The sequence below is a fragment of the Typopeltis vanoorti genome, chromosome 9 (genome assembly GCF_054136105.1).
Source record: "Typopeltis vanoorti isolate ZY-2024b chromosome 9, IOZ_Tvanoo_1.0, whole genome shotgun sequence".
NCBI classification, from domain to species: Eukaryota; Metazoa; Arthropoda; class Arachnida; order Uropygi; family Thelyphonidae; genus Typopeltis; species Typopeltis vanoorti.
In genome coordinates this window covers 32,653,843-32,670,271 of record NC_143557.1, presented here as the reverse complement: position 1 = coordinate 32,670,271, position 16,429 = coordinate 32,653,843, and the positions used below count along the sequence as shown (strand labels likewise).

The 16,429-nt window shown below is 35.6% G+C and overlaps 1 protein-coding gene across 1 annotated transcript in view; it reads right to left on the bottom strand.

The window, feature by feature from the left end:
• Positions 1 to 16,429, bottom strand: part of LOC150102960 (uncharacterized) — a 353,745-nt gene that overhangs the window by 283,251 nt on the left and 54,065 nt on the right. The window contains exon 3 of the mRNA XM_090398023.1: positions 5,476 to 5,603. Within this exon, the coding sequence (XP_090254149.1) occupies positions 5,476 to 5,603 (128 nt within the window). The remainder of the gene's footprint in view (positions 1 to 5,475; positions 5,604 to 16,429) is intronic.

The window sequence follows — 16,429 nt, the reverse complement described above, 5'->3', positions numbered from 1 at the left end:
TTCAAAAGTTTATAGACCTCTGTCATATCACCCTTCTTTCTCCTGTTAACCAGAGTCTGCAACCCACATACTCACAATCAGTCCTCACAATTTAAATCCCATAATCCAGATATAATCTTTGTAACTCTTCTTTGCTCCCTTTCCACAGCTTCTTTATCCCCTTGGGTTCCAAGGGGATAAAGGGGATCTACACACAATAATCCAGGTGTGGTCTTATCAAAGTCTTATAAAGAGACTTCCTTATCCTTACATGTCAAGGTTTGCTTCAACATCACAATTATCCTTTGAGTTGTATTTGCAACTTTTGTTATGTGACCTTTGAACTTCAAACTCCGATGTCAGTTTAATGTAGCGAAGTGTAAGGTTATGCATTTTGAGGTGAAAAGATTACCAGCTGTATACCAGATTGATGGAAATGTACTCCATGAAATTGACAAAGCCAGAGATTTGGGAGTATTAGTAGATAGGGAGTCAAACTTTAGAGGGCACATAGACCACCAGTATGGATTCTGTTGCTGCTGATCAACAGGAAATCTACTCATATATATCACCATCTCTGGACAAATGCCACGGAGAGGTTTGGTGAATCTCAAGTGGTTGCACTTGATATTTCCCAAGCTTTTGACTTGGTCTGACACAAAGGCTTATTAAGCAAACTCCCATCATTTGGTCTGTCTCAGGACTTCTGCAGTTGGATTGTCAGCTTTCTGTCTGGAGGCACAACATGTATGACAGTGGATGGTTTATCCTCTCCTTATTCAACTAATGCCAGGGTTCTACAAGGTTCTGCTCTCTCACCAACCCTCTTCCTTCTATATATCAATGACCTACTTCAGTTGACCTCCAACCTAATGCATAGTTTTGCAGATGATAGCACATTGCACTCCTCCATTTCATTTTGTAAATCTTACTCTAAACAACTAATATCAACCACCACTGCCCTCAATTCTGATCTCCAATGTGGTTCAGATAACCTTGTTAATTTCGATGCAAGTAAAACCCAGTTCTGTCTTATTTCTTTTAAAAAAAACAAGAAAAAAAAAACATTTTCTCCCAGTATTATATTTGACAACACTCAAATTTTCAGACAAGATGAAATTTCTCTTTTTGAAATCACCATGACATCTCGGACCTCTCCTAGCATAAACACATCACAACCATTGTATCCTCAACTTCTTAAAAACTAGGATTTCTCTTTCCCTCAAGATGTTACTTCACCTCTGAATAGCTGTTAACCTTATGCAAATCACAAGTCCACCCAGCTATTGAATACTGCCCTCGCATTTGGAGTGGAACCCTAAGAGCTCCCTCAAAATGCTAGACTCAGCACAGAGGAGAGCAATTAGATTGATTAATAACCCATCTCTTATCAACTCACTTTTCTTGTAAATATGTAAATACATATTTACAAGATGTGTGTGTTTAAGGGTCAAAGCTGTATAACTGAGAGGAGACCTCCACATAGCCTTTAAAGGAATGCAGAGAACCGACCAGGGCTTCTGACCTAATGTCCAATCCTCACCTTCTCGTGGTGCACCCTGTTGGGTATCTACTTTGATACTGAACGAACGAGGATGGGCTGGCAATTTGGGATTTAGCCGACCAAATTGTATTCTTATTGGTTAAACCAAAATAAAAAATGATGGTACAACATGACAAAATTTCATGACGGCTGGGGCGTCGCCCGGTTAAACAAGGCCCCCGTTGTTTTCGCCAGGGAACCAGGGCGAACAGCAAAAAGTCAGCTACTGGAACAAATCTGAAAACAAACCCCAACTCAACATCACCAGAGTTAAAGATCGGTACTATCAACGTAAGAAGCCTGAATGGCAAAGAAATGGAGCTAGCTGAGGAATTCGATAAGTACCAGATCGACATAATAGGGGTGACTTAAACAAAAAAGACCAAAACTGGTGAGATCTTTCTGAGCAATAAATACAAAATGTTATATTCAGGCAATAACAATCAAGGAAAAGAAGAAGTAGCCATAGTATTCAACACAAAATACGAGGCTAATCTTCTTGAATGGCAGTCAGTCTCAAGTAGAGTAATGTGGGCAAATATGAGAATGGTGAACTGGACAATGAGACTTATTTGTGCCTATGGTCCCACAGAAGGTTCTACTAAGGTAGAAGTGGAGGAATTTTTTGAGGCTTTAGAAAAAGCAACTGACACAATGAAAAAGGAAAAGTTGGTCCTTGTTGGGGATCTAAATAGTAGAGTAGGAAATGATTGTGAGACATACAAAAATATTTTGGGAAAATTTGGAGAAAAGAGCAAAGCTAATAATAATGGCAAATATCTGTTGGATTTCTGCTCAGGACATGGACTGGTTATTACTAACACCATGTTCCAACATAAAAATGTGCACAAATTCACATGGAGAGAAGAGGCTAGGAATAAGAAAAGTCTCATTGACTATGTTATTGTTGATAGTGATGTTTTCTCCCTGGTGCAGGACACCAGAGTGTACAAAGGATTTGAAATTGGAAGTGATCACTATTTAGTCTTGAGCAGGATAAAATTGAATTTCATATTGAAAAGAATAACATGTAAGAAAGTTTTAAAGCGAATAAAAGTTGAGCAGCTCTCAGATGTAAACTGTAGACTAAAATACAGAAATATTATTGAAAAGAAAATGAAAGAGTTTGAGAACAGGAAGCAAACCTTGGAGATTCAGTGGCAAACTCTGAAGGAAACATTGATTGATTCTGCCAGAGAGGCATGTGGTGAGGTTGTGTGCAAAGATAAAAAAATCAGAACTCCCTGGTGGACACAGGAAGTTAAAGAGGCAGTGAAGGAAAAGAAGAAAGCATATCAAAAGTTCCTGGCAAATAAGTCAGCTTTTACTCTTACAGAATACAGAGACAAATGTAAGAAAGCTAAACAGTGTGTAAAACTAGCTAAACAAAAGTCATGGGAGGACTTTGGCAAGAATATAGAAAATAAATATCAAGAAGGTGGCAAAATATTCTGGAGGTTGTTGAAGAAGCTTAGGAATGGAGGAAAGAGTGTTGTAAAAGGAATTAGAGATGATAAAGGTGAAATGAAAACAGGAGAAAAAGATATCCTTGAAGTATGGAGTAATTACTTTGAAAAACTCCTAAATGAAACAAGCAGTGATGACAGCACAGTGTAAAAAACACTGACCAGGCATGCAGTCAGGAATACATATCCATACTTGAAGTAGAAAAAGCCATCAAAGGCTTGAAATGTGGAAAGGCAGCAGGAGTAGATGATATTCAACCAGAAATGCTGAAGTATGGTGGTATAAGAGTCTTACAGTGGCTGCACTGCATAGTTCAGAAAGCCTGGACAGAGGGACGAATTCCCGATGATTGGAGTAGAGCTCTCATAGTACCCATATATAAAAAGGGAAATAAAACTGAATGTGAGAATTACAGAGGTATTTCCCTACTGAGTGTTCCTGGCAAGATCTATGCAAGTATACTTGAGAAACGGTTGAGAAGAATTGTGGAAGAAAAGCTTGGTGAAGAACAAGCTGGATTCAGGCCAAATAGAGGCTGTCAGGATCAGATCTTCACTTTACGACAAATAGTCGAGAAAGCATGGGAATATAACAAAGATCTGTATTTAAGTTTTGTCGATTTGGAAAAGGCATATGACAAGGTGCCAAGAGAGAAGCTATTCAATACGCTGCAGTTATATGGTGTCAATGGGGCATTATATCAAGCAATACTTAGTCTTTATTTGAGTTGTGAGTCAGCAGTTCGAATTGAAGGAAGTACAGGAAGATGGTTTAATGTTAAATCTGGTGTGAGACAAGGATGTACATTATCCCCTCTGTTATTCATTATCTATATGGATCACATTATGAAGGAAAGTGGTATTAAACCTGATATCAAAATTGGAGATGTTAATGTCAGCTCTTTGCTTTATGCGGATGATGTTATACTTCTAAATAAATCCGCTACAAGTCTGCAAGATTCTCTGACTAAATTGAATAGCTGTTGTAATAGATATGGTATGAAGGTCAGCAATAAAAAGACAAAGACAACGAAAATAGGCAGAATCATTGAAAATGTCAACTGTGTTGTGAATGGAGAACCTGTGGAACAAGTAAAACATTTCAGCTACTTAGGCACGATTTTTACTGAAGATGGTAAACTAAATATAGAAATAGACAACAGAATCAGCAAAGCTGGTATCGTGGGAAGTCAATTGAATAAATTCATATGGAATAAGAAAGAAATTAGTCGGAACACTAAATTAGCTGTATACAAGACTGTGTTCAAACCAATTTTAACTTATGGATCTGAGAGCTGGGTCAGAAGTAAAACACTTGACCAAAGACTAGAGACCGCAGATATGAGAGTCCTGAGAAAGATTATAGGCGTGAACAGATGGCATCAATGGCAATATCATATTAAAAATGAGGATATTAGGAAAGAACTTGACATTGTCAGCATCCAGGAATGCATTAGCAGAGCTAATCTCAGATGGTATGGTCACTTAAATAGAATGGGAGAGGAAAGATTAGCAAAACAAGTGTTCTCTGCCAGGTTGGCAGGAAAACGACCCAGAGGAAGACCAAGATATAGGTGGATTGATACGGTACAAAGTGCCTTAGACGATAGAAATATAAGATCTGATAATGTTGGAGTCTTGACAAGTAACAGACTGATTTGGAGGAAAATTGTAGATAGGAAGTTAGTAATGATGTAATTTTTTCATGTAGTACTGTCATATCCTGTACACCCCTTGAGGGTACATGGCAGGAATTTGATGATGATGATGATGATGATGATGATAGCAAAAGTAGTTAAAGCAGCTTATCAGATTACTTGGTTACTGAAGAATACTTTGACAAGCATAGGCAAACCCCATCTTGACTACTGCAAGCAGATCTGGGCAACAGGGTTTCTTTGGTGATGAGGATTCAGAGGCAAGTGACCAAGATGGTAGCAGGTCTATGGAATGAACCTAATGAGAAAGGGTTGAAGGTTTGTCGGTTACAAAAATTGGTTGACAGGTGGAAAAGAGGTGATATGATTGAGACATACAAATTACTGAAGGGTTTTAACAATATTAATTCGGAGGAAATTTTACAGAACAAGTCTGGTGGTGGGAGAACTAGGGCCATCCTTGGGAAATGAGTAAGAGTGTAGTTAGTAGGGTTGTTAGAACTAGGTTTTTTGCTTGGAGAGTGGTAAATGAGTGGAATACGTGACCAGAGTCTGTTGTGGTTGCCATGACTGTGAATAAGTTCAAAGCAAAGTATGATAGCTAATGTGCAAATGTTGGATAGTGCTTGACATGATGTTTAGGGGCTCCCTCGATGAGTCAAAGGACTCCATAGAGTAGCCCATAATGATGATAATAAATTATATCTGTGCCCTACTTGAATACATTTATTAATTTCTATTCTTTATGATCTAGATGTTGAGATGCTATATTTTATAACTTAATTAAACTGGAGAACAGATTAATTATGTTGGTTAACATATTACATACTTTCAGCTTGTTTGTTGGGCAACAAAGACAACCAACAATGATGAAAATAAATGTGACAAGGAAAGCAGCCATCACAAATGCCGAAAAACTAAAGCCACCTTCAAAAGGTTCATCTCTCATGTGTAAATCTGAAAAAAAAAAAAGAAACAACACATGTTAAACATTTTAAAGAACTGATTATAATTTAAATTATATAATAATGGAAGATAGTGGAAATGGGGAACTGTACCTATATAACTAACCTATAAGGCTGGAAATTGTTCTTAGATAATTAACTTGTTTTTAGTTCCCACTTCATAATTTTTCTATTTGGTAGTTTTATTTTATTGCTGCTATTTTATATGCCTGTACATTTATTGATTTTTTAACGTCGGCAATCTTTCCAAAGAAATCTCATACTATATTTGGCCAAATGATTAAGTTCCATACTAAATGATAAAAAAAAAATAAGATAAATATCCTTGATGTAACTAATTTGACGGTTTTAACCATTCAACTGGCCAGGATGTATATATATGTCCAAGTTACCATGGATGCGAAGTGCACATTAAAATTGCAATACCATTGATATTACACTGAAATATCTGATGGATATGAAGTATAGAGGAGTGATGTATTTTATCCATATTGATGGTGACGTGGTTAAAATATGACAGCCATTTTGTTTTAACCTTGAAAAATATTCAAGTATGTTTTCTGGTCAGTATTCCATTCTTTGTAATACAAAATTTTAATTAGTAAACAAACATTTAATTTCTGGCCTTACAGGTTGGCCAGAAATTTAAAAAAAATTTTTTTTTTGGTGCCATTTTTTGCTATATTATTATTAAATGATAGCACAAAGGATTCATCACAGGAGGGAATGCCACACACGACCTTGATTACCCATGTTCTTCAACACAAAACGGCACTATCCACCATCTACACAGAACACCATCCACTGCCTGCCAATAGTTATTTTTGTATGTAAACTAAACGGTATGTTCTCCCACTGAAGTGTCTGTATGTGGGATGAAAAACCTTGCTACCTTCATATGAGACTGGTTAGCTGACCTTCATGTGAAAGTCCATATTAAGATTCTTCACAAAGAGGATCAAACCATGATAATATCTGGCATAATTAAGTAAAATTTTCTTCATGACTAGTGTTCAATATTGGAATATAATACTTATGCCATTCTAGTGGATTTAAAGCATGTCCACACAATTCATTGCAGGAAAATTAATAGCGAGAAAATATATCATGGGAAAATTCTATGCAAGAAAATATTAAATCCTATTGTCATGTCTAATCTAATCCCGTGGCCTCCTCTTTAAGAGGGTTGCAGCCGATGAACAGTCCGCTTCCATGCCACTCTATCTCTTGCTTCTGAAAGATTCTTGCCGGTCCAATCTTTGATGTTGTCTTTCCATTGAAGTCGGGATCTTCCTCTTCCCCTCCACCATTCCCTGCAATACTATTAAGGAAGCTCTCTCCAGAAGAACCCCTCATCAAATGTCCTGCAAATGCTATTTTTCTTCTTTGGATACTAGCAATATAGTCTCTTTTCATTTTGAATCTTCTAAGAACCTCTTCATTGCTCACTCTTTCAGTCCAGTTGATACGATCTATTTTTCTCAAGCACCACATTTCAAATGCATTCAATCGGGCACTCATCTCCTTATTGATTGTCTAGGACTCACATCCATACGTCCCCATGCTCCAGATCACTGTCTTGAGGATTCTTACTTTTAGCTGTTTGTGCAGATTTCTATTTCCTAATATGTGGTATATTTGGAAAAATGCTGCTTTGCTTTTTTAATTCTGTTCTTAAAATTTCATAACTAGATCTACTCTCTTCTGTTATCCAACTCCCAAAGTGATTTCCATCCCATCATTTCCTTGAAATCTTCATCACTTTTGTCTTCTGAATGTTTATTTTCATTTTATATATCTCATTTTCAACCCTGTTCAGTCTGTTCAAAATTCTTTGCAAGCCTTCCTCTGTTTTGCTCATAAGTACAATGTCATCTGCATACTTATATTATTCATTAAGTGTCTGTTTATTCTTATTCCATCCTTCAGATCTTCCAAGGCCTCCCTCATCATCCATTCACTATAGACATTAAAAAGGAGTGGGGACATCCCACACCCTTGTCTCACACCTTTCTTATGGGAATCCATTCAGTATCCTCTCCTTCAAATCTGACCTTGGCTTCTTGAGTTTTGTATATTCTGAACAAAATTCTCATACTATTTTTATCTATTCCTATTTTATGCAAAATATCAAATAAAACAGAGTAATTAACGTTATCGAAAGCTTTTTCATAGTCCACAAAGCATAGATATAAATCTTGATTGCACTCGATCATTCTTTCCCCCAATATCCGTAGTGTTGCGATAACTTCCCTGGTTCCCCTGTTTCTCCTGAAACCAAACTGTGCTTCATTTAATTCCCTCTCTATCATCTGTTCCATTCTTCTATACATTATTTTGATTAGGACTTTTGCAACATGGCTAATCAAGCTGATAGTTCTGTGCTTGTTGCAATCCATTATTCCTGTACTCTTGGGAATAGGAATAAAAACAGATCTGAAGAAGTCTTTAGGTATTATATCCTCCTCCAGACTTCTATTAAAGATGATGGATAGAAGTTTTATTCTTTCCTTTCCCAATGCCTTCAGTAACTCTCCTTGAATATCATCCACTCCTGGAACTTTCATATCCTTTATTCTTTTAATGGCTGCTTCAGTTTCCCATTCCTTAATTTCTGGGGCATCATCATTTCCTATCTGATCACATTCCAGGTTATCTTCATCTCCATAAAGTTCTGTAACATCCTTCCATCTTATCATTTTTTTCCAATAAAATCTTTCCTCTTTCATCCTTCAAAGCACTGTTTTTTATTCATCTCTTCTTCTCTGAAATCAAGTTCAAGCCTTCGTAGACTTTTCTCATATCCTTTGCTGTATCATTTTCCTCTATTTGCTTGCAAGACCTGATTAAGCCAGTCTTCCTTTGCCTTTTTAGCCAGGATTTTTACTTGTTTATTGATCTCTTTATACCTGACTTGGGCTTCATCTTTGTTCTTATTCTTCCATTTTCTTCTTTCGTACATTTTTTCTATCACCTCCTCAGTAATCCAGGGCTTCCTTCCTCTCCTCTCTGCCTCACCCAGAAGACCTTTAGCACATTCCTTGATTTTCTCTCTTAGATCAGTCCAGATTACTTCTAGGGGTCTATCAGTAGCAATACTGCTGATCTTATTTTCTAGTTTAGCTTGATGTTTCTCTTTAATATCTTTTCTTTTTAGTCCATCAATTCTTATTTTTCTAGTTGCATTTTCTTTATTTATGCGTTTTAGTCTGATTTTCATTTGATTGTCATGTCAATTCCATATAATTTAAAACAAGAAATATTAGATGTATTATTTATTTAATTTGATTTGATTTAGCTTTCTGAAATACTTTTATTCTATATAAAGTTATTAATATTCTTTCTTTTTTAGATACTACTGATGTAGATGGAATATTAATTTTTGCAAAAATGAAATAGAGTAGTTAGGGAGAAAGGGCACCATATTTAATAATATTTAGAGAGAATAGTTATTTCCAACTAATATTTATAGTTAACTATTTATATATTCCTATTATTCCTATTAACTATTGTAAATATTTATAGTTAGAATAGTTATTAGGGAGAAAAAAATATTTATGAATAGTTGGGAGAAAGTGCAACATATTTAAGAATATTTATTTTTCTATCATTCACTATTTTTCTGCACATTTAGACACGCATCCAGATGTGATATATATATTTTTTATTTATCTGAACTAATTGAGAAGGTGAGGTGTTTCAGTTATTGAATACATGTGTATTTTGAAAATGACATTTTTTTTCTACATAGTGGAGATATCTTCTATGCTATTATTGTTTACAGAGCTAGTTGAAGATCATAGATGCACTTCTGAGTAATTAAAGAAAATATAATTCAGAACAGGAGGTGGGGTATTGCTAATCATAGCTGAAGAATTACAACCACAAAATTAGAAGTTAAAGAAGAGGATTTTAGATGTGAGGAAGATGGTTCATTTGAGGCTGTCTGGTTTGAGATAGAGGCAAATTGGACAAAATACATTGTTGGGCGCTGCTATAGACCAGGGTATTAGATCTGAAATAGGTGACTTCAAATTTTACATGACGTCACCATTCCAGAATCTAACAATTAACAAAAAATATATATGCATACTTATCATTTAGCACAGTGTAATTATGTTTTTTTTTGTAACAACATCTTGTATGCTAAACTGTGAATTATGTGAATTTAAATTAATGTATCTATATGTCTAGCATGAATATAAGTCAGCAAAAAGGGGCAGATATGAGAGAAATCATTAGTGAAATATTATAAATGAAAGAATGCATATATTTCAGCAACATAGGGCAAAGATCGCCCTAATACTATAAAAGCAGCATAAGCACTCACAGGCATCACATCTGAAAAGACATCATGACGCATACGTTCCCGGAAACAAGAAGTCCTGTATGTTGATCGGTGAAGTCACCCAGCCTGAGACCAATGGGTGAGACGATAAGAGAAATTCAAACTCGGAAAGGTGGCACTCTAGGGGAGCGTATAAAACCCGTGACACGGAAGTAAATCCCCCTGGTTTTTTCTTGTTCCTGCATTTCTCTTCGTGTGCTCCAAGAGTTCATCACAGTTCAGCTCTCATTTTTGAGGGCTGACTTACGAAAAGTTCCAGCATGACACCGCATCAGATTTCGGCAAGATCAACCATAGGCCGTCAATGAGAAGGTCATCGACGTAAAACCTTAGCAGAGAGATAGCGCCCAGCTCAGGCGAGCACGTGTAATCCACGTGGCGATAAGATTGAGACAACCAGAGTCGTAACAAAGAAGGAAGGACGGAAGAAAACCGATAAAGAATAGATAAGTACTCTCACTTGTTCTAGCCCCTTTTGAGAATTGACTAACAGTGTTAAGAGAATGCATCTTAAAATTTGTAAATGGAAGAAAGAGTGAAGAACTAAGATTTATGTAAATGATTATACTTTCGAAATGAACTTTAAGAACTTTCAGTTAGATAGAGATTCTGTCGTAATTAATCCGAGAGAGATTATTTATGTGCTAAAATGCCTAAATGTCCAAGTGAGCTATAACTAAGAATGTATTATATGTTGAGTTATTGAATTTGATAACATTTTGAAGTCAATGCATAATGGTTTTAAGAGTGAGAGACTGAAAGAATGGTAGAAGCTTAAATTAGATTTGATAACTACTTTAACTTGTATGGCATTATATACTGAGTTTAATAAATATTTTGATTCCTTACTTACATGTGTTTCTGATCATGATGACTGACCCTTCATAAAACATCGAACCTGTGATCGTGTGTGTGTGCGAGGATACCCCAATTGAAAATAGTAGGGCACGACTGCAAATAAAATAAGCCAGAGAACCCAAGGCTTCTAAGAATTCAATTAACATTATTAGTGGCACCTGATATTCTATGATTACCCTAAAGGCTGAGTTTATCTCTAACCTTAAGGCCCAGGCTGGCGCAGATAAAAAATAAATTTTGCCTGAGTGACCAGGATAACTCATGGAATTCAGGGAACAGGTAATTTCTGGTGGCTCTTAAAAGGTTAAATTATGTAAGAAAAGTTATAAGAGAAGTGAGACATAACGTTAAGATTAATATTAATGAAGATCACTTAACAATGGTGCAACCGACTTAACAAAGAGGTACATGCGATAGAATTTGATATAGCGGCTGAAGTAGGAAAGGATAAAGTTAAATATATTGCATTGATATATGAATATCAGAGATATATGATGCAACAAGGGGATCCATAGGAAAATGTAGTTGCCATGTATCGGCAGATTAACGCAATGAGTATAGGCCAAACGATTATTATAGGAGACTTTAACTATGGGGACATTCTTTGGAGGAAGGAAAGAGGGCATAACAAGATGAAAGTGGGATTTATGAAGTTGCTAAGGAGTAATTACATGAAACAACATGTAATAGAGGGGACATGGGGTTTGAGGGTGTTGGATCTGATAATAGCACCAGAAGATGTATCCATAACTAAGGTAGACACTGTGCCTCCAACTAGGGAGAGTGACCATGCAGCTGTTCTGGGAAGTTGCCAAACATGAGGAGTTCTGTCAAGAAGGAGTTTATGTTCAACTATAAGGCTGGTGGTATATTGGTGGTATACATCAGAAGATGTATCCATAACTAAGGTAGACACTGTGCATCCAACTGAGGAGAGTGACCACGCAGCTGGGAAGTTGCCAAACATGAGGAGTTCTGTCAAGAAGGAGTTTATGTTCAACTATAAGGCTGGTGATTAAGAGAAACTCAGGGGTCATCTTGCAACAGTGCTATTGCTTGAGAAGCTACAAGGAAAGAATGTCAGTAATGCATGGCAAGTAGTCAGAAATTGCTTGAGTAGTAATAGTGGTATCAGACTGCATACCTAACGTCAGGAGGATAAACTAAGTGGGGGGATTAAGTTGATGAGTAGAGAAAAAAAGCAAGAGAAGCAAAACTCCACTGTGGAAAAAAATATAAGTGAATGTGCAAAAGAATTGGAAAGAGAATAAGATAGTACCATTGCATAAAGGTGGCTTCAAGACAGAGAAAGCAAACTACAGACCGTTTAATATATTAGGAGTGAGTGTTCAATTCTAAAAGTTGGTGAATGGTAAAATACAACAGCAGGTGGATAGGAATGCAATACTCTTTGGTGGGCAGCATGGCTTTATAAAGGGTAGGTCCTGTCGTAGTAACTTATTCATAATAAAGTTTATAATACCAATTATATATTTGGTTTAATCCTTTATCCAAGTGTAAGAAAACAAAGTTTGCACCTGAAGTATTTTCAGGACTGGGGCAACTCATGGCAAAGGTGGTATAACTTCTCATCCCTTGCCTTAGTATCCCATAATGCAAAACATATCTTCTTGTGGACATTTATAATGCTATGCATTAAGGGAAGGGTCACTACCCAGACCGGTTTCGACCTTTATTGAGGTCTCATCAGTGGGAGGCAGACCCAGAGGTGGTGATACTAAGGTGCTTCAGGTGCAAACTTTGCTTACACTCGGATAAAGGATTAAACCAAATATATAATTGGTAGCATAATCAAGTGAAAAAACTTCCATCAACTTATCTCTAATCCAGAGAATTTTAATAATAAGGTGTGACACCTTTTAGAAACTGGTATATGGAAATATGACTACTCCATTACTTCCACCACCTCTGGGTCTGGTTCCCACTGATGAGACCTTAATAAAGGTCGAAACTGGTCTGGGTAGTGACCCTTCCCTTAATGCATAGCATTATACATGTCTGCAAGGAGATGTGCTTACCTTTGCCATGAGTTGCCCCAGTCCTGAAAATACTTCAGGTGCAAACTTTGTTTGCTTACACTTGGATAAAGGATTAAACCAAATATATAATTGGTAGCATAGCCAAGTAAAAAAACTTCCATCCAAGTTTATAATAAAGTGACACCAGAATCGGATAAAGGTAATAACGGTTAGACCATGATATTGCCCAACTTTGGCAAGGCATTTGATAGCTACCACATGGAAAACTATTACAAAAACTGGAATAGATAAAAATGGATATGTAGCTAGTTGCATGGATGGGAGAGGCAGCTGATGAACAGACACCAGAGAGTAGTATATGGGGAAGTGGAATCTAGGAGAATGATGGTGACCAGCAGAGTACCTTAAGGCTCAGTACTAGAGCAATTACTCTTTAATTTATATATCAATGACATAAGGAAAGATTTAAGAGGGGTTATTCAGTTGTTTGTTGATGATGTAAAACTGGGAAGAGCCATAGTTCATTAAGGTGATGTAGATATCCTGCAGGATGATTTAAATAAATTGGCATTATGGGCAAAGGGTAATGATTGTCAATTTAATGTTGCAAAATGTAAGGTTATGCACTTCAGTTTGAAAAGTTTGCATATGGTATCATATTGATGATACTGGATTGCAGGAAACTGATGAGGATAGGGACTTGGGGATAATTGTGGACAAAGAATTGAAGTTCAACGGGTACAGTGCAAAAGTTGGTAAAATAGCTCAAAGGATTTTTTGGATGTTGAAAAAGACACTAACAAGTAAAGAAGCTATTATCCCTCTTTATAAGGCTAAGATTTGGGAACATCTTGATGCACAGATTTGGTCACCTGGGTTTCTTGGGGACCAGGAGGTGGTAAAAAGGATTCAGAGACAAGTAACCAAGATGGTGACAGGTCTGTGGAATATTCCCTATGAGGACAGGTTAAAGGTTTCTCGGTTACAAAGTTTAGTTGATAGGTGAAAAAGAGGGGACATGATAGAAAATTTTAAGATAAAGAAGTTTTATAAAATTGATAAAGGAAAATTTTTCAATATATGAGAAATAGAGAACTAGATGCCATCCATGAAAGTTGTATAAGAGTGTGGTTAGTAGAGGCATGAAGACCAGATTTTTTGCATGGAGAGTGGTGAGTAAACGGAATGGATTGCCAGAATTGGTTGCGAGTTCTCTGATGGTAAATGGATTCAAGGAAAGATACGATAGGATATGCATGTATAATGGTTAGAGTCTCCCACGATGAGTCTCCAGACTGCATGGAGAGGCCATAAAATAATAATAAAATTACATAAATCCTATCATTATGTAAATCAGCATAAGCTGAATTTCCATCTGTGTGTGCAATATTAGCCTTTACCTATTCCCCAATACTAGTATTTTATGATGATAAGAAATATTTAACTTTAAATATTGGTCTTTTTTACTGAAAAAGTGAAACTTTAGTGAAAATGTGAGAAAACCCAAAGTGAAATACATAATAAAATAATTCTCTTGTGAATAGTTCAAAAATAAACTATAATCAAAAATATCATGTTGTCAACTACTGACTGGATAGCGTACCCTCTCCAACCAATGAGCCGTGGATTCTAAACTCGCAATGGGCATGGATGTTTGTGATTGTTTTCAGGTGAGAGATGAATTTTTATCGTCTGATGTGGGACCACAGCACTGCATATTGGAGGCTCGAGAAAGTTCCATGTTTGATCTCTAGAGCAGGATTTCTGAACCAGGTAAAATGAATAAAAATTAGAACTAAAATTAAATAAATAACCAAAATACTAAAAAACATTCCCTAGCCAGATGTAGCCATATAAAATATACCTCTCCTCCAAAAAAGTGGAACAGCCATGCAAAGATGCATAGCAGCTGCACTTCGTTTTTCTTCCCAAAAGGTGATTCATCACCGAAGGTACAAAGCTTCAAAATAAGTTATAATTTTTTGATAATAAGAAAAGTGATTATAATGAATCAGAAATTTTGTGAGCTTTGGGGTAATTAGGTGGAATTAATTTACAAAATTACTGCATCCACCTATAAAAGAAATATCAGCTTTGTTCAGAATTATTCAAAAAAATGGAATTGGAAAATTCTCACTTAAACTAGGTTATTGCTTGTGGCTCTTTGGTGTGATGAATAATCTGATGTAGCTTTCAGTCTGGTGATTGTTAGGATTGTTATAAAGATTATTATATATATCATTAAAGACCTCAGATTTCAGAAATGGCAACAATCAGTAATTGTAATAATCAAAACTTATTTTTTGGAAGAAGAACATGGAAAATGAAGTTATTATTTGAAAAGATAACAGAAAATCTACTTGTAAAAATTAAAATAATTTGAACTCTTTGTTATCTGCTAAAACAACTGGTGCCAAGCAAAGAAAACAATGTTTTGGAATAATCAACCTATAGCAATAGGGAATTAGATAAAAGGAAGTTATTTATAATTCATTTCCTGGTTCAGATAGGAAATGTAATTGAAATATTCAAAAATGAATGAATTTTTATTATTAACAGTGAAGTACTGCAAATGAAAATATAATATAATAGATAATAGGAATAAAGAACAGAAAGTGGAAACAGATTAGAAGGAACAGCACAATGTGTGCATCAAGGGCCATTGTCATGATGATTACTATAAAACTTCAAAAGTAAGTGATTCAGTCAGTTTATTTATTAGTGACTATCTATGCAGACACATGTATACATCAGCATATAAATAAGACATAATATATAACATTTAGAGTAGTTTATAATATTCGTTTGAAATAAAAGTCAACATTATTTAGTCCCATGAGGTAGTCTCTCAATCTTTTTCTAAAAGAGTATCCTAAAATTACAGACTTAATTTCATTAGGCAGTTTGTTGTAGCTGCTGGTTGCTAAGTCCCCCAAGAGATTTGTGAAAAATTTCATTTGCCATGGGAACTGCCAACAAGTTCTGGCCACAACATAATTGCTGATCTATAGTATATATAGAGTTTTGGCAATGTTATTTCATAAACACAGAATACAATTATATAGATAAAGTTTTTGTAATGGTAAAATGTTAAGAATGGCAAACAGGTCACTACTTGAAGAGCCAAAGAAATTAGTAATAGCTATAGCTCTGATTATTCTATTTTGTATTAGAATCAAAAGAAGCCAATTGTTATAGTAATCTCCACCCTAACAGGTGATACCATATTGCAGTGCAGAATTTATCTATGAATAATATAAGCATCTTAAAAATGCAGAATTGTCAAAATTTTTAACATGATATATTCTGTTAATTACAAACCTCAACTTGTTTGTCAAATTTGTGATATGAGAGTTCCATTTCAGGTTGTCCATATGGAGGCCCAAATACTTTACTCTTTTGACTAAATTGAGTTACAATTTTGAGTGTGAATACCATTCGTTTCATGAGATTTTATAGTTATATCATGATATAGCTTATCTGTTAAGATGAAATATATGTATTTGTGTGGACAGACTTAAGTGTTCGTCGTACGTGTTGTTTATTTTTTAGCGGTATATATTAGAACACAGAAAAATAAGTAAATAATTAATTTATTAACTTATTGCTGGT